Here is an 18852-nt window from a genome sequence, read left to right as displayed (position 1 = left end):
GATTGTACCTGGAGATGAAGAGTTGGGATTATCAACTGATGTCATGGTTAATGAATATGAATGAGTGCTTTTGCCCATGGACAGAGTGTCTAAAAAGGAGAAAACCACAGATGACTCTCAAGTGTCAGGGACAAAGGACAAGGACACCAAAAGGGTATCATCTGAAGGAAAACATTGAGCACCAAGCCATGCCTGTCTCTAGATCAAGGGCAAAGAGAAGGGACTCAGGGTGAAGGAAAGCAAGTAAAGAGAATAGAATAAACTGGGGGTAGGGGATGTCTGGAAAGGGGAACAAGAGAGAATCACTGAGAGGGGTGCCCTGAAAGCCCAGAGGGCCAGAACAAAGACGCTTTCCATTGAGCTGGTGGGACCTCACTCCCAAATCCCCATGTGAAAGTCTATATGAGTCAGAATAGATGTAAATTATGGTTTTGTACGGGTCTTCTGGCATCCATGAGTATATATGGCTATCAGAATATTTTTTCAGTTTACCTTTGCTTCTGCTTTGGAATGGGCACTCGGTTTCTTTGAAGGCTGGGGTTATTTGGACAGGGAGAGAAGGTCAGTATCTAGCCTTCTTGAATGGATTTCATCCAACTTCACCTGCTGAGGCTGGGCCCCCTAAGCATTTGGATGCTGCTGTGGGAATTGTGATCTGGAAGGCAGTGGAATCTTAGAAGCCAACCAGTTTCCATGGGAAACATGAGAAATGCTCAACAAAGGACCAGAGTACGGCTGGGTGGGCCAGAACTGATGCATGTTTATTACAGTGGCTTGGGAAGAGAAGTCGATTAAATTTTATGGGGCTGATGTCTGTGCTTGTCCTCCCCCTCTTAGGAGGCTAATCATTGTCCAGGTCCAAGGTTCACAAAAAGGGACTGTGATGTCCAGCCAGTGTCCTTGGTAGCCTGTCCAGAACAGTGGTTCTTAAAAGTACTGTCTCCAGACCAAAGCAGCTACAGTGGCAGCACCTGGGAACTTTTTAGAAATGCAAATTATCAGGCAGGTCCTACCTCAGCCCTCCTGGATCAGAAATTTGGGTCCAGCAATCGGTGTTTTAACAGCCCCTCAGGTGATTCTGATGCATGCTAACGCTTGAGAACCACTGGGTACCCGAGAGGAATTGCTCACACTACGAGTAGCAGAGAGCATCATCAGGCATAACCAGGGTTGAAGGCATTCTTTTAAGAGGCTTGGGAGGAAAGAGGGCTGGAATAGTTGACAGATTTGGCAGAAGAGACAGGACAGGATTTCATAAGTGTTCATAGACTGAGTAGTTTGATGTTTTTACAGTTGCCAAGAAATTCAAGTCTAATATAGAATTCAAGGCTTTCAGCTTACTTTTGGCTCCTTATCTTTGCTTCTTGAATATGACCTCCCTCTAAGAATGAAATCTATAGAACCTCAATTTAGCATGGTCAAACCAATGAAGATATTTTTCTAGATACTAGAGAAATCTTCTGCCTGAGTGGTCAGCAGTCTGACACGCAAAGAAATTGATTTTCACCCATTGAGGATGGGTTCCATTTTGGAAGCAGCTCAAGATATCTGCTAAGTGGGTCATATGATATAGCCTGGTAATATCCTTTAGGGTTCAAAGAAGAGGTGGCCCTGGAGAGAAAAGAGCAGGGGTAATCTCAAGGAAGCAGAAACAGCTGGGGAACAGCCCCACTAGACACTTGGTGCATTTGGCAAGTGGCCTCTCTAGTTGTAGGGCTCACATGTTATCTGGTTGGGATTTATCTTTTCATTGGCTTGACTTCTTCATCGTGGCCCACCTGATCACTGGAGGGTGCTGGCTCTGCAACAGCCGTAGACCTCAGGCCTGCTGTAATGGGCATTTTTATTTTAAGGCTTTTAAATACCACTGTTAAGTTTAGAAAATTTCCAGATTTAGGAGCCTGACTTCCCCAAGGTAGAATCCAGAAACGTCAAATTTCCAGCCTCCTTTGCAACCAGAACACAGCCAACCCAATGGACTCGTGTGAGGCTTTGACTCAGAAGTGAGAGCCTTGAGGAAAGAGGCTACATGTGGAATCTGATCTGCTGGTTCAGATGGCAGCCAAGCCATCTGCTCTCAAAACCGGTAACTATGAGGGTGGGTGCCTGGCACAGAGGAGACCTCACTGGCCTGGTGGCAGCAGCAGACAGCAGCTTTGTCACCAGGTCTGTGGCTTGCTCAGGCTTGAGACAGTTTTGCTAGTTTCTGCAGCCTCGAGAGAGCTCTAGGAGATGCCCAATATCTTTCCCCTAAGCCCCTTTTCTGATTTGTCAGCCAAAATTATCTTCTGTGGCTAGCAACTGTAAATTCTGACTCATATAAAAATGGGCACTGGAGGTTATGACAATCAGTAGACATTCGAGGAAATGGAGGTTACCTGGAATTGGTTAACTGGTCTGGCATGGGCTGATGGCTCGGAATATCCAGATGAGGGGGTGGGACTCTGGCAGCCAATGTTGCACCTGTGCTTACCTGGAATGAAATGCTCATATAGGCAAGCTCTGAGGTATCTGGTAGCCATGCTCATAAAACAACATAAGGCCACAGGGCATCAAAAACCGGGGCGGGGGGGGGGCGGCGGTGAATTACTTCCATTTCTAGGCACTCAAAACATCCAACAGGCCTTGATTCCACTCAGTTTGCCTGATCCTTGCAGGTCCTTTTGAGGCCACAGCTTTGCTCTTCCAAGCCCGTAGTTCTAAGCTCATTCATGCTTGTTCTCACACTTCCCCTTGGAATCCAGAAGGCCACAGGACTGTGTGGATTGGATTACTTGGGGTGGTCAGATTTCCTCCCCTTTCACCTCCACTCCTCCCTGCCCACCACTTCTGCCAAGTTACGGCCACCAGGAAAAATGATAAGACATTTATTGAGTCATCTACAGCACGTTGATATCCTTCAAATCCCGGGCAAGGTTGTGAGCACAGCATTAACGGCGGCAGCGGGAGCAGTGAGGTCTTCGGGGTTTATCTTTATTGTGGGAGATGAAACACAGGGGGGCCTGGTTCTGTAAGTGAGCCTGGAGCCCCCTCTGGGATGCTGGGCACTGGCCCACTTTAGCCCTCACAATGGGCAAACCACAGAACACGGACATAAGACAAGACAAAAATGGCCAAGCACAGACACATCCCAGGACCTCACATTTAGGGAAAGAAGAAAGGAGGACATAGCCCACTTGAGGAATGTCCCAGATCCTTGAAGGATTCCCATGGAGGTGACAGAGAAATCACCACCCACATGAAATTCTCCCCCTCCTAACCCCAAGAGCAAACTGAATCAGTTGACAGAGGTAAGCCTGGCCTCCTGTGTCCATCACAGCCCACTGGCCTCCCCCCTGCCCCCAGTGCTGGTAGTTTTACAAATGGGGCAAAAGTTAACCCAGGATGGCTCAAAGCAGTTGACAAACAGCACGGGGTCCCTTTCAGGGGTCTTCACCCTAGTAACCAGCCCACACCTGTGTAGTTCCCAAAGCCCTTTTATACACAAGGATGTCTCACTTCAACCTCATCCTGGGCTGGGGAGCAGATTGCAAATCATGTCCTCCCATTTCTCAGATTAGGAAGCAGAGGCTCAGAGAGACTGAGTCTTGGAGCACAGAGCAGGCAGAAAACCCCAGGCTAGAACACGGTTCACCCCATGCCACATCCACTCCATTGCTCTTCCTGCAATTTGGAGTCCTAAGAACTTCTGTAGCCAGAGCCCCTTTCTTGCGCAAGACTGAATGTTTTCTGTATGGATGCTTTATTCCGGCTCACGCACAGGGCTGGACAAATGCTGGTGGGCCCATTGCCTCAGTCGGGCTCGTAAAGCATACTGGATCCCAGCACAGTCCAGGCACCATGCTAAACCTGCCGGTAAGTGATTTCTCATCAGCCCAATGGGGAGGTTTGACCTGCAGAGCTGTTGTTATTCCCAGCTCTAGTGCTTCGTGAGTCTCCCTAAAGCTATATGGGGAAGGGGTCAAGGCCAAACAGCAGGCCACTGGCAAAGCTGGGAGAAGCCCAGGTTCCCCACTCCCTGCTCAGAGCTCTTCTGACAGGCATCCAGGGTCACTGGGCGCAAGGAGGAATTGATGATGACAAAGCACTCACTGCTTTCACTTTGGAGTGGCCTTGAGGGGGTCAAGGGTACTCACAGAATCACAAAGAAAGCCTCTCTCTAGCTTTCCTTCCAGGAAGGGAAAGGGTCAGATGGAAGAGGTGAGTCAGCACACTTGGTGGGTGATGATGTGTATTCCAAGCCCTGGGCCCAGCTCTAGCTCCCTGGCCCTGTTCCCCAAAGAAACTGGTTTGGGGAGGGGTGGGGGTAAGAAGAGGAATCACTGCAGACCACTGGATAGGTTGAGGAGGGTCACAGAGCCACCCACTGAGACAGAAAATGTGGCCTGGCCTTAGGTATGGTAGGCAGTTAAGAAGCCCCCAGTGCTGGGGACCACCAAGAAGTTACTGAACCCCCCACCACCACCCCTGAATCACACACTCTCTCCTCTCAAGGGTTCCTTGACAGCCTCAGCATCCCTAATTTGGAATCCCATTTCCCCCAGTGTTGGAGACTCTCCTAACACGCTCTGTCCCCTGGCGGAACATTCATAAAAGAGGTTGAAAAATCTCTTCATCCCAAGAAGAACTCAGCCTCCCCTGGGTGACTGTTGCCCTTTAGGATTGCATAAAACAAGGAAGAAAAAAAAAATAAACCCTCCTGGTAATGATCTTCCAGAGTCATGGAGTAGGATAACTCCACTCCTCTCCAGCCTGACCGTTCCCAAAGCCCTCAAACCCCTCCCTGCTCACCAGCATTTCTTACCTTTTCCCAGGCAGACAAATAACAGTCTTTGCCTGGCGCCCATTCCCAAGTAAGTAGATGGCTGGCGTTTAGACAGAGAATTCCAGGGACGCAGTGGGCTAAACAAACCACCTAGTCCTACTGCCCATTTTACAGATTTGAGAACAAAGACTCAGTGAGGGAAAGGTTTTGTCCAGACCTTATGCTATCCCCCCATTGCCTATGACCCTGCAGGCCAGCTGCCTAACCTTCTGGAACATTCAAAATACATGGGGTACATCTGTTCACACGACGGTCAATAATTCGTTCAGATAGAAAAACCAACCAACCAACCAACAGGAACCTGGAACCTCTACAAGGATCCAAACCAGGGCTCAGGTGGCAGCACAGAACATGGGATTCTGGGCTGATGATGTTTTTGCTGTTTTGCGATGATGTATGTATAAAATCAAAGTCTCTTTTTCCACAGTGAAGCAGAGCTGCTGGTGGGGATGGGGACGAAGAAATGAGGTCCACTCAGGGCACCGCTCCTAGGATCTGGAGGTGGCTACTGTCCAGGTAGCCTTGGCACCCTGCCCGGGCTAGGGACACAGCTGGATCTGCACATCACACCCGAGGCCCCTGTCCAATTGTCCCTGGCATGACCCCTCTCTCCAGCCCACCAGCTTCCCCTGTGGTGTCCCAATGGAAGAGACAGATGTTTCCTTTCTAAGAAAGGGCAAATAAACGGCATTCTCCCCTCCCTCCACATATACACAAACATGTACACTTCAAAACCTTTAGGTGATACGCTTAACAATGATGCATGCCCTTTTATCTGCTTAGTTTTGAACGGGAGAATTACTGAAGTGCAGAGCTTGGAAAAGCTTTAGAAGCCACTGCATCTCACAAATGGAGCAACTGAGACCCCCGAACAGGAAGCTCTGTGTCCACAGTCTCAGCAGTAGGAGCCCAAATGGGGCAGATTCTAGGTCTGCCAAAGACCCAGGGTCCACCGTGCTTCACTGGCCAAGGACACAGGGCTCATCTCTAAACCATGCAACTAAGTCCTTCGCCAGTCATCTCGAGGATCTCTCCAAACCTGGACCCGCCAGGCCCCCAGGCCCCTTCCTCTTTATAAAACCAAGCTAAGCAGCATTCCCTCTCCACCCAAGTTCCCCAAGCATTCCAGAACACGATCAGGAAACAGGTCTGCAAACACACTTGGACAGGAACAACACCGAAAGTTGACATGGAATGAAATGGGCCCCCCACACGGGCCATGGCACTCTAGCACTTTCTTCCACCCTCCCCCCAACTTAGTTCTGCCCCGTTTTGAACTCTTGGGGCTGTGGCCAAGCAACTTGCAATGGAGCACTAGAATGGGGAGCTGGGGGCTGCCACGCCTTGCATCTGCAGCTTCTTCTAACAGGCATGGTGCGCGTGGCTCCCCTCCCAACGCCCTAGGCCACTCCAGCGTCTGTGGAGATTCAACGTCAAGAACACACGGAGGGAAGTCTTGGCAAAGGTCTCAGAGACAGTTCAGTAGCTGAGCCCAAGCCCAAGGAGCTGGTGGCTGGGGCTCCTCGTCCATGAGGGTTGAGGGTCCTGGGGGCCCTGACTCGGGCACATGGAGGTAAGGTGCTTCAGGATTCACTGACATCACAGGAAGGCGGCTGGTTCATCCTATTCATGGCTTTGACTTAAGGAGAAATGAGGAGGGGGAGGGCTTAGGGCTCCTCCTTAGGAGGGGGAGGGCTCCTTATGGTAGGTATGGGTGAGGAGCAGTCTCTCTGAGGCATGAGTCTCTCACTCCCGCAGCTGATGCCTGGGGATGGGAGGGGTAGAAGGGAGGCTACCAGAGGAACCCCCGCCCACCTCGAGTCGGGAGTAAAATAATGGAGCCAGTGAAGGTCTTCTTCCACGGGCCTCCAGACTCTTTCCATCTCCTTTCCAATCACATCCACATTGCTGGATCTTGGCAATTTTTCTTCCACCAAATGAAGAGCACCAGAATATTCTGGGACCCTTAGCCCCACACCCAAAATGAAGTCTCTGATTGGAAGAGTCCTGGAGCTGTCCACCGCCCTGATACCCAGGAGCTGGGCACCTGGGCACCTGGACACCAAGATGCTGGGTGTGGAGGATGAGGGAGTCTCAGCTCAGGTCTCACCTCCACTAAAGGATGCTCTGGGTACCCAAGCCGGACCTCTGGCACGCCTCAGGGACTGGGCCAGGGCTGAGAAGGGCTTCAGGTGGCAAGCAGACTCGGAGTCCACACTGAAAGTCAGACACTGTGGGGGCTGTCGGGCAGGCCCCACCCCAACGCCCCCGAAGCAAGGTCGTCAGCCTCAGCTCGCAAGGCCTCACTCACAGGGTCAAGGAGATCGCTAAGGCTGGTGGAAAACAGGGTAGGGTGAAGCTGGGGACTTGCTTGAGATGAGCAGGGACAGTGGGGTCAAGGGGTAGGGATGAGACAACTTTCCAAAATTTGTGGAGTATTTACAGGTCTGGGATCAGGGCCCAGGGGCCCATGGTGGATGGGGCTAGCGCCAAACGGGGAAGGGCAATACCCGAGTGCGCCCTGCATCCTTCTCCCACCTCGGGGAGCCCGGCCTCCAGCCCAGGGCCTGCCCGAAGTGAGAAAAGAAGCTCAACATGCGTGGGCCAGCGCCTGCCCGCAGCCCCAGCCTGTGTATAGAGGAGAGAAGGAGGGGAGGCTGGGCTCAGGTGGCCAGGTTGTCAGCCGGGAGGCCGGACATGCGGATCTGGGAGCTGCTCTTGCTCAGGATGGAGAGCTGGGTGCCCCCATTCACCCCGCTGCTGGCCAGGGACGGGTGCCGGTGCTTGAAGTCCATGGTGAAGTAGCGGTTCACCTTCCAGCTCCGCCACTTGCGCTTGATCTCCGCCTGCACCTGCAGGGAGCAACGTGGACAGTCACTTCCGGACAGACAGCAGTCACTTCCAGACAGCGGTCACTTCCGGGCAGACAGTGGTCACTTCCGGGCAGACAGCGTCTCCAGCCTCATCTACCTGACTGCTCTGCCGGGGCCCCTCCCAGGCTGCCACCGCCACCTCCTGCAATACCCACCGACCCAAATGGCAGCTCGCAGCCCTCCAGGCCACCAATGGGAAAGGAATGCCTCTGAGGAGCTGACCTTAGCCCCTTTTCCCAAGTCACTGCCTGAGCAAGGCCTTCGAATGGCTTCTTGTTCACTCCACGGGCCTTGGCGCTCCTCGGGAAGTGACTAGCTCACAGGATCTTTCAGGGAATCTTAAAAAGCAGGTGCTTGGGGCAGAAAGATCAGGGAAGGAGCACCCCTTCCTTCTCAGACCATTAACAGTGGGCTGCGCATCAGAATTACCTGGAGAGCTTTACAAATCCAGATGCCCCGACCATATCCCAGAACAATGACATCAAAATCTCTGGGGTGAGGCATCCATATGTTGTAAAGCTTCCCCGGGGATTCCAACATGCAGTCAGGCTCGAGGATGGCTAACTAACGTGCTCTCTGGGTGAACACACCCCCACGTTGCTCTTAGCATGGCATGCACAGGGCATGGCCAGCTTCAGCCTCCACACCCCCCCCTCCACAGTCCAGCACCTCTGCGTGGAGCATGGACTGCACGACTGCAAGTGAGTGGTCCTAGCACCCAGCCCTCCAGTTCCAGCTGCCACCTCCCCCACAGGTCTCCTGGCAAGCTCCACATGCTCCCACTCCCTGCCTCCCCCAGCCGCTCCCTGCCGGGCTCCATCGCCTCTCCTTATCTGACCTTTCTGGAGGCTGTCTTGGCAATCTCTGAACCCAGACTTCTTGTTTCTCAGATGCACAAAGGGGAAGCGCCTGCTGAGGTCACACAGCCACAACCCAAGCACAGGTGCAAAGACTCCTACCCACTCTCCACACCCGTCTCCCTCATTCAGCCCCCACTCCTGTCCCAGCACCTCTGTTCTGGACTCTATTCAAAAGCATCACCCGAACAGACTGGAGCAGGAGGCCCTAAGACCGTAGCTCTGGAAATGGAAACTGCGAGAAGGTTTCAGGCCTCTCCCGGGGTCTCTCCCAAGTCCCCAGAATCCCCACTCTACAGGGGATGGGTTTGGGCGGGCAGGTGGGCCTGCTGGGGTCAGTGCTGAACTTTGGGCAGCTCCCCACTCAGCACCCTGCCTGGCACAGCCTCATAAACTATAGGTACTATTTTCTGTGCCTCGGCCTTCCTCTTTCCATTTCTCTTTACTAAGGTGTGTCTTACAGTGCAAGCCCTGCCAGGCAGGAGACACCTTTACAGGTCCAGTTGATGCCTTGCACAGCAGGCAATGTGGGAGAGATTCTGGCACAGGGTGGAGGCTGACAGGAGACCCTAGCACTGCTGCCCTCCCCCAGGAGCCTGGCATTGCCCTGGTCAGGAGAATCAGCTCTGGTGGGCAGCAGGCTATGCCCCTCTCTGCTCCCTAGCAATTCCCACCTCCATTGCTATGAAGCCAGAGGGCCAGAATCTTACCTCCCCATTCAGAAAACAGTAGAGAACAGCCACCACAAAGCCCTAGGGAGAGAGAGCAAAAATAACCTGAGCATGCTAGCAAGGGACCTTGCGCACAGGGAGCATAGGAAGCAGAGGAAATGGGGAATGACACCAGGAAGCAGAAACATACAATGACCTGGATGGGGGGCCCCCTGCCCAGGAATCTGTGGTAAGATGGGAAATTTCTGCTGCACCAAGATGGCCACACCCAGGAGGCCAACTGGCTACACCCCGGCTTTGGATCTCACATTCCCTAGGTCAGATCCTTCCCATCCCCAAGGGCCAGCTCTATCCAACTTTCTGCAAGAAGCCTTTCCTGGATGTCCCCAGGATGTTCTCTGGGCTCCTTAACCAGCTTGCAGGACCCTGAGGGCAGCACCACTCCAGGATAGAACAGACCTGTCTCTTTATCCCCACTCCCTCCCCAGCCCACCCTTCCTTGGCCAGATACTCTTATACACAGCATACAAAAAACACCATGAGTAATTGCTTGACACAGAGTAGGCAGCTAGCTACCCTGCATATGGTCTTTACATGTACTCTTTGTATTTAGAATTCCTGTGCTAAGATAGGAATCCTGGGCTCTGACTCCCAGGCTGGGGCTGCGTCCACACTACTCCCAGCCTCACCAGGCTAAGAATCCTAACAAGTAAAATGGCCTTGAATTAAAATTGGGGGAGGGAGGGATTAAGTCAGATATACTGAATAAGCTTCTGACCATCAAGAAGCTGGATCAAAGAGCTGGGTTAGGGCAAGGTGCTCTATCTGGGGACACGCAAGGTTGTCACTGCTGCCTTCACTGACCCACTTGTGCAGCCATCTGTTCATTAACTCACTAGGCATCCTCACACCAACTCGCTCACTCCTTCACTCACACGTTCACAACCCCATGTACTTATGCCTTCAGGCATGGATTCATGGTCGCCCCAACACGCTATTCCCTGGATCATTTATATTTCTGTTTGCTCATCCACATCTTCAGCTCTCTATGGCCAGGTCTTGTGCTGGGGACCCCAACATGGGTAAGACAGAGCTCCAGTGCTCATAAGAGGCATGGTCTACAGGCTGGGAGTCAGGATGTGGACTGGAGAGCACTCTGCTCACACCCCAGGCTGAAGGTGAGGGATGGGCAGCCCAAGGGAGGCCTTGCTCAAAACACCCAGATGTAGCCACAGGAAGATATCAGTGTGTGTTCTCATAGGAGCCCACAGGGTAGACAGCAGAAGGGGCTCTCCCAGCTCCCTTCTTTCTAGTGCTATTTCAGAGATGGAAACGCAAGGTTGAACCTAGGTTAAAGAACTTAGAACCACTGGCTGGTTAAGGGCCACAGCCCTGGCTCCCCATGAGCTCCCCCCCGCCCCCGTCATACCCACTACACCTACCTGGAAGGAGCCCAGCCCCAGCTCAAACACAAGTCTCTCCCTCTTGCTGACATTCTCCGGGGAGAAGGCAAATACCGTGTAGTGGATTCCAAATAGCGGGATGAGCAGCAGGGTGGACCGGGCTAGCCGTCTGTCAGGAGAGAGTAAGACAGTGCTCTTGGGGCTGCCAGGTCTTGATACTGGAGCCCTGGAAGGCAGAGATGCTAGTCCCAGCTCCTCGTTCTTGCCCAGAGCCAGGGCTCCTGTCCACAGACTCAGGATTCTCTCCCAGTGCATGGGGCCTGGGAGAGATGGTGGCCAACACAGCAGGGCTTCCAGAACTCCCTGGGAGGTTCTGGGCCCACATCCCCTCCCTCTCGGCCATGTCAGTATCCTGCAGAACCACTAAAAATGCACATGTGAGTGTGTGGTTTACAGACACCCCTTGTGGGAGGTGCAAAACCCTTGGGAAAAGTGAAATTGGGACCAATATGGAATTCAGAAGGTTTGTGACATGATGGACCCTCAAGCAAAGCACATCGTCTCCTGCTCTGGATGGAAGTTCCACGTACCTGAAAAGAGCTGCCCCTGGGGGGCCACAGAGGCAGTGGCTTTTTCTGAGTCGGGTTGTCAGGGACACTCATGGAGAGTGATGGGGGAGTACTGATGAGGGAGGGGGTGGGGGGCACAGGGGGTGGACCAGAGAAGGAGAGACTCAGGAGGGATCCAAGGAAGGATTTACCGACTCTGGGAATAAACAAGCACCAACTAAGCCAGAGGAACCTACCACCTGGGAAACAGTCAAGGGAAAGGAGGCTGTCCACTTGGAACTTGAGGGGGAAGGGAGAGATAGAGCCAAAGGGACCTCCTTGTGTCCAGAAGGCTGCTCTTCTGGGATTCCTCTGCTTGCCATTGGCTACTAGGCCCAGTGAGGTGGGGCTCTGCTCTGAGGGGCGGGGACACAGAAGCCATGGTATGGAGTCCAAAGGGTCCACATTGCATGTACTTGTGGGTCCTATTCTGTTAGAAGGGGTGTTCCCAGAGGGTCTCCAAGAGTGGGACCCCATCTTTGCCCACCACAGGGTACCGGCTCCCTCTGGATCTCTGGAAGAGCCAGCCCTGCCCTTACAGGTGTGGTGTGCCCCCTGGGCCATCGGAGTGGGGGTGGTAAGTGGGAGGTCCGGCTCCCCTCCCTCTCAGTTCCTGTCCATGGGGGTGGGCAGTGGGGGGTGGGGGGATGGTCCTTTGATTTGGGACAGTTACACATGTACCCTGCCCTCTTCCCCATCCCAGCCTTTCTGGGAGTCAATGTTCTGTGGAATGCGGGGCCTCCAGATTTCAGGAGAAGGTGAATCCATGGGGTCTGCGTGAGGGCCTTGGCTTCCCAGTTTCGACTGAGAGAGAAGGAAAGAGTGAGGGGGAAGGAAGAAAGAGAAGCAGAGAAGACACAGAGGAAGGGGGAGGAGAGGCCTAAGAAAACCTTCAGGTGGACCAAGGCTCAGCCCTGGAAGCAAGGAGCCCCACGCGGGCCGGCGCCCGCCCCTTCCACCCCTGCCCACAGGCAGCCAGTTCTGCAGGGCCGGGTGCCCTGGACCAGAGCTGGTGCCAACCGGATGCGAGCAGGTCCCACTCTGAGCCCAGGTGTGGTCCTCAAGTGGTCTGTCCACTCTCAGACTGTGGCTCCTTGAAGGTGGGCATGGTGCTGCCTTTACCAATTACCTCCCCCGCCCAGCTCGTGCCCGGCTGGGGGCTCACACTCAGAAGGCGCCTGCCCAGGAAGGGACAAACGAACACACAGGCCATGGGAAAGCCCCAGCGTTCTGAAACCTGACTGTGACCCGGGGCTCGGGCCCTGCTCACCTCCGTGTGCCCCGCGGCCGGCAGCAGAGGCAGCAGGGGGTGATGGCTGAAGAACGAAAGCCCAGAAAGAAGTGGCAGGTGGCTTGGAAACGCAGGCACGTGGGTACCTGCGGGCCCCTCTATGACCCTGCCCGAAGCGGCTACCTTACAAGCAAAGTTTAAGTGAAGGGGCGCCTGGGTGGCTCAGTCGTTGAGCGTCTGCCTTCGGCTCAGGTCATGATCCCAGGGTCCTGGGATCGAGCCCCGCATTGGGCTCCCTGCTCCGCGGGAAGCCTGCTTCTCCCTCTCCCACTCCCCCTGCTTGTGTTCCTTCTCTTGCTGTGTCTCTCTCTGTCAAATAAATAAATAAAATCTTAAAAAAAAAAAAAAAAACTTTAAGTGAAGGGGCTCGGGAGGAAAGGTGGCCCTGGGATGTGCCTGTGGTCCCTGCCCTCCTCCCTCCCTCCCTCCCTCCCTCCCTCCCTCCACGGACCTGTTTGCAGGGATTCGTCCCTGCAGTTTGACAGTTCTTGGAAACCAAAAGGCCAAACCTCTCTAGCTTTCAGGGGAGAGTGGATGGATGGGTTCAGTGTGTGAGAAGCAGGGACCTTCCAGACATGAGCTCAGGCCCTTCCAGTCCCTGGCCAGGTGGCAAATGGCAGCAAGGGCCACACTTTCCCTCCCTGGTGGCTCTGCAGCAGCGCTGGAATAGTCGGGAACTTCTGCCAGGGACCCAGGGCATCCCAGTCACCCCTTTGGTAGATAGGGAAGTGGGGAGGGGCAGACAAGAGGGTCCGAAGTTCTGGGACCTCTACACTTCAGAGCTGACCGGAGGCCTTGGAATGGGGACACGTGGTGTGAGCCTAGGGACCCCTTTGAAGACAGTCACAGAATTACCCTACAATCTGATTAAGCCACGGAGACGGTGACACAGGCCTCGGCCTCTGTCCTTCTGCCCCAGGGAGGCATCGATGGGCAGAAGAGCCCTAAAAAACACAAGGCAGAGCTTCTGATGGTCAGAGCTGCCCAAATTATGGTGGGCTTCCCCCACTTCAAGGAATTTCCAAGCAAAGACTGGTCTTCAGTTTGAGATGCCCTGGGGCCTTAGTGCTGAGGACTCCCTGGGTTCAGATCCTTACCCGGCCAGGGATGTGACCTTGAGTGAGTACTTCCCCTCTCTGTGTCCAGTTCTCTCATCTGTACAATGAGGTTATTGCAAGGACCCACCTCACAGGGTCACTGTGGGGATTAAGCCACTTGGCACACGAAGTGTGAGGGACGTTCCTTGGGGTGAGGGTCCTGTCCCACGCAGGGGATCAGTCTACAGGAACTCAAGCTCTAAGGCTCTTAGAAAGAATGTGGTGGTTGCCAAGACTGAAGCCCAGAGAAGTGGGGGATTCAGGGAAAACCACATATCGTGGCAGCAGCAAGGAGGCCTCCTGGCCTCCGCGCCAGGCAAGCCCCGCTGCTCCCACCGGGCCCACAGCTCCGTCCCTACAACCTCCCCACCACCCCGCCCCGATGGCTTGAGGTTGCAGAGAACTCACAAGACACACAGACACCAACATGCAACAGCGCAGAAAGCTCGCTCTGTGCCCTCATCCAGCTAGCCGGCAGGTGCAAGCTCCCGGTGGCGGCAGCATGCGGCCCCCTCCCCTCCAGGACTCCCGGCCACAGCCACGCCACGCACACTTACAGAGTTATGGTGGACAGTTCTGACATCTTGCAGGAGTGCTGCTGAGCCCGCTGTGGCTTGCAGTAGCATTTCTGCACGCAGCTGCTGGGTGTGACAAGATCAGCACTTCTGTCAGCTGGGGGCATCGGGCAATGAAGGAACTGAGGTGGACCTAGAGCGACGCGCGGCTCAGGGGAGGGCAGAGGAGCCCAGGTGCGGAGACAGGGCGGGCGCGGTGACACGGAAGAGAATGAGGAAGCCAGGGGCCAAGACATGGTCAGCTCTGGACCTAGAAACGCATGCCCAGACGTGGACGGGTGTGTGCATGGAGACATACGCACACAGCAAGCACTCGCACTGGGTCCACAGCAGGTAAGGGGAGCTGGAGGGCACGTGTGTTCTGAAGGTGGGGGCAGGCCTGGGTCTCAAGCAGGGGCCTGGAAGCTGTCCACTGAGTCAGCGCCAGGCTCAGAGCACGGCCTTGCCGGAGGTCCCTCGGCAAGATGGGCAGCTGGAAACACATGCCTGGGCTGACCCAGCCTGAATCAGGCCAGTTCTGGCCTTGGGTGTTCACTGGTCTTTCTCCTCTATATCACTCGCTCTTCCGCCTGGACTTCCTCCTCTCTGAGTTCCCAGGCAGCTCAGCGTGGGCAAACCGGGGCAACAGAGGTGGGATGGATGGAAGAGATGGCTAATTAACCTAAATCTGCGCTATCCAATAGGACAGCCATGACCCATCTGCAGCTATTTGAATTAAAATTAAATTAAATTAGAAATCCACTTTCCTCAGTAACCCTAGCCACATCGCAAGGGCTCAACAGCCACACGTAGTTAGTGGCTCCCACATTGGACAGCATGGTCTAGGGCATGTCGATCCCTGCTGAAAGTTCTACGGCACGGTGCTGGGCTAGACTTCCTGATCAAAGTCCAACAGGCAGGGGCTGAAGGCTGACAGGGGCACGTTTTGGGCACTGGCCCACTGCCTGCAGAAACAAATCATCTTAAAGGAGGCGTCCACAGGGGAGCCCCGGGTGAAAGGCTTGCTCTATATTCCACTGGGTGAGGCACAGAGCTTCTACTTCCTCAGAGAAGTCAGGGTGAATTTCCATCTGTTCTAGCTCTTCACGGGTCCTGCTTATGCTTGGGTGGGGACAAGCTGCAGAAACTTCTTTTCCTTCTCTCATAAGCATGTTCTTCCGGGATCGAAGGCTGTGTCACCTCATCAGACGGCAGAAGAGTGGCGGCCTCCACAAACCCTCCTCGGGCACCATGTGGCATGGAGCCCCTAGCACCTGCAGGTGACCTGAGCTGAGGGGATCTAACGCACATGGGAACAGAGACACACAAAGAGACCAGACCTTGGGCATTTCACCGATTCGTAATTTGTGATTCCGGCTCTTTGAGAGTAAGTCTGAAGGGCCTTGACATGTGCAGACATGTCATTTTGCTGAGGCAAGAATCAGTCACACACTTAAAAGATGAGGCAAGCCGAGGTCCCCCCAGGACCCTTGCCTCTGTCAAGTGCATGGTTTTCGTTTAAAAACTGGCACCCCTTGGTTCACACCGCACGGTGGGGTGGGCACTACTGGCCCACCTTACAGATGTGGGATGTGAGGGGATGGCATGATGCTCTCCCGCCCAGACCAGCGGCATTAGCACCACCTGCGAGCTTCTTAGAGATGCAGAATCTTAGGTGCCACCCCAGGCCTGCAGACTCAGTATCCACCTTTCCACAAGGTCCTGAGGTGATCCACAGACAACTCAAAGCTTGAGAAGCACTGTTGTGAGGAAGTCATGTATTTGAGAAGTTTCTTCATGTGTCCTCAGTGAATGTCAGAGGTCTGTTTCATATACATACGAAGAAATGGATGGACACGTGTAAGTGTTTTTCTCACAACTTAAAAGAACTTAATTGGACATTCAGGAATGGGAGCCATTCTTGTCTCCAGATTTATCCCTGCCTGGCCCAGATCGAAAGGTTGGCTACTTTCTCCTATAGCCAGTGGCCTGATTCCTCAACCGTGGCCTGGTTGGCGCCCAGGAGCCTGAGAGCCCGAACCTCAGGTGCAGCCCCCTACGTGCCAGGCTTAAGCCCTCACCCTGAATTCTAAAGCTTCAGCTGCTCTCCTCTGAGACGGCTCCTCCTTGAGCTCCCAAAGGGTTGTCCCTGCCCTTCCTGGGCCCTGGCCACAGTAAACACAGACTCCTCTGATTTCTTCAGAGTATGCCAAAGGCCACTTAGTGGCAAGTGAGCTGGGAGATCAGACCCCCGGTAAAGATGTGGGTCTCTGATGGGAGGGGCAGGACAAAGTAGGGGAGGGGGGCTGATGCCTGGGAGGGCTCTCAGGAGAAGGATCTAGGGACAAAGGTAAGTGCCCTTCCTCCCAAACACTCCACTTCTCCCAAAACTTCAATGGCTCTGTGCAAAAGGACCCACTGAAAAGAATACAAAAGGGTGGCAGAAAAGCCAGAGACAGGTGTGACAAAGGCAGAGATGTTGTAACCTCTAAAATGTTACTACGACTGGTGCAAAAGGGGAAAGGAATTTAATCAAGAGGAAGACATAACCCTAGACTGGCTGGTGAGCTCAGTTCTGATTTGGACCCAAGGGAAGATAAGAAACAGGCAAAGATGCTGGGTGGGAATGGATCGGAAGGCTGGAGATCCCCACAGCAGGTACAGGGCCCGTGCCTCCATCTGGAAACCAGGGAGCCTTGGCTCACAGGCCTGGTTCTGCCAAGGCTTTGCTGTGTATCTGCAGGAAGGTCAAAGCCACTTCTGGGTCTCAGCACTCCCGTCTATAACCCAGGGAGGAAGCACATGGTTTCTTCGATCCCCGCTTTGGTCACAGGCTAACCTCCATGGATGCTCTGGTGCTTTTCGTGTGCAGAGCTACCCGGGCTGGCTGTACGTAGCCCCAGGGAATACCCGACAGAATGCTAGACAGAGACCCCTGTGGGGGAGCTCTTGGAGGGCAGCACCCCTGTCTATTCCGCCCTGCTCCTAGTGATCAGTGCAGCACTGGGTCACTTGGCAGGCCTGCAGAACATCTCAGTCTGAACTGAACCTTCCCCATGGGGTCCCTCGTGGTACTAAGATGGTGTATACCCCCGGAACCCTGGCCCAGTGCCCAGGGAAGCACTGCACACCACACTGGTACTCCAAACCAGAAGCTCAGCTCAGTAGATCTTGGAGCTTCCCTGCCCACTGCTACCTCCTCCCCCACCACTGAGGACAAGCTCACGCTCTGTGCCCCCTCCCCAGCCTGGCGGGGCCAGGCAGTCAGGGCGCCTGAGCTCAAGGCTTTGTCTAGACTCTGACTTGCTGGGTGGTCTCAGGTGGTACCACTTTCCATCTCTGGGCCTCAGTTTCTCCATCTGCAAAACAGGAGTAACCATTCCCCGCTGCTGATCCTTAACAGGAGTTGTGAGGATGGGGTGCTCCTAGACAGGGGAGGGGTGCTTTGGAAGTGGAAAATGGAGCCCCACGTGAACTGGAGGCCTTAGGCTGTGGGCTGAGTTCCTGGACTGACAGCTTCCTGGCTGCATTTCTTGCCATGACAGAGCCTGTCTTTAGAGTCGGTGCCGTCCTTCAGACACCGGGTATGAAACAGCCCTGCTGACTATCAACATCACAGTGTCTCTTCCCTTCTCCTTCCTTTACCCCAAGAGGCCATGCAGATCTGCTCTGTGAGGTCCCCAAGGGAAATACGTGTGGGGTTTCCCTCCCCCACCTCAGAGCCAAGAGGTGGCTTCCCACGCCCATCCTGCATCGGGGAGACCGCTGGGAGGACAGCCAGCTCCTGGAGGCAGGCGGTCTCAGCACACTCGGTGCCCGCCCGGGAAGCTCACTCTCCCCTTTCTGAGCCAGCTGGCTTCTCACAGAGCTAAGGGCCGGAAAGGGCCGACTAACCCTGACCCCAGCCTCAGGCTGAGCCCTAGCCCCCACCCCAGACCAAAGGGAGCCAGAGCACAGGCCAAGCCCTGACCCAGGCCCACGCTCCATGCCTGGCCACTGCCCAAGGCCTGAGGCCAGCCCCTCGTTCTGTCAGGAGCATCAGGTGAGGGCATGGGTGGCTCAGCGCCGCCGCCCCCTGCGGGGGTCCAAGCCCCCAACAGAAGCCATGTCTCAAACCCTTATCATCTGAGCAGCTAGAACCAACCTACAGGAAAGGGAGTGAATGCTGGTCTGAGGGCACCGGCAAGGGGTCCTCTCGGGCTTTCTTGGGGACTCCCAGGCTTATATTTGTTCTGGAAACAGAGGGAAAAACCAGAAAGCTGTTGTGGGCAGATCTGAAGGGGCTTCTCAGCCCCGCGCATACCTCTGGTGGCCCAAGGGGACTCGGGCACTGCCCTGAAACCTCCTCTTCCACCAGGTCCTGCCCCTTCCCATCCCCCCCATAGTCTCCCCTCTCCGACAGCAGACACCTCCCGGGCCCAGCGCACTCCGGGTGGGGCAGTTCTCTACAAGGCTGGATCCCACTGGGGCTTCTTCTTCCAGGAAGCCTTGTTTATACACTTATTTAGCACCATCTCTCATCTGTAACTTCCTGGACGACAGGAAAGACGGTGCAGTCAAGCTTAGAGCCAAGGGCCCTGCTATACCAGAGCTATGACTTCGCCTGTTCCTACTGGATTCATTTCACTTCACTGACAACTAGTTCTCTCAGCTGTAAAATGGGGATTATCCTG

General features: G+C 54.5%; 1 protein-coding gene across 8 annotated transcripts in view; it reads right to left on the bottom strand.

The window, feature by feature from the left end:
* Nucleotides 1–2853: 2853 nt before the first annotated feature.
* Nucleotides 2854–18852, bottom strand: part of ADCYAP1R1 (ADCYAP receptor type I) — a 56985-nt gene continuing 40986 nt past the window's right edge. For 3 of the 8 annotated variants that reach the window (XM_027574431.1, XM_027574433.1, XM_027574434.1), the window contains 4 exons: nt 14183–14266; nt 10669–10798; nt 9266–9307; nt 2854–7677 (listed from right to left, as the gene is read on the bottom strand). In XM_027574431.1, the coding sequence (XP_027430232.1) occupies nt 7489–7677; nt 9266–9307; nt 10669–10798; nt 14183–14266 (445 nt within the window). In that variant the 3' untranslated portion in view covers nt 2854–7488. The remainder of the gene's footprint in view (nt 7678–9265; nt 9308–10668; nt 10799–14182; nt 14267–18852) is intronic. The other 5 variants (XM_027574429.1, XM_027574430.2, XM_027574432.1 and 2 more) reach the window with 4 other exon arrangements.

The sequence above is a fragment of the Zalophus californianus genome, chromosome 12 (assembly GCF_009762305.2).
Source record: "Zalophus californianus isolate mZalCal1 chromosome 12, mZalCal1.pri.v2, whole genome shotgun sequence".
Lineage (NCBI taxonomy): Eukaryota > Metazoa > Chordata > Mammalia > Carnivora > Otariidae > Zalophus > Zalophus californianus.
Note: the sequence above shows the minus strand (reverse complement) of the source record. Positions and strands in the feature narration are given on the sequence as shown.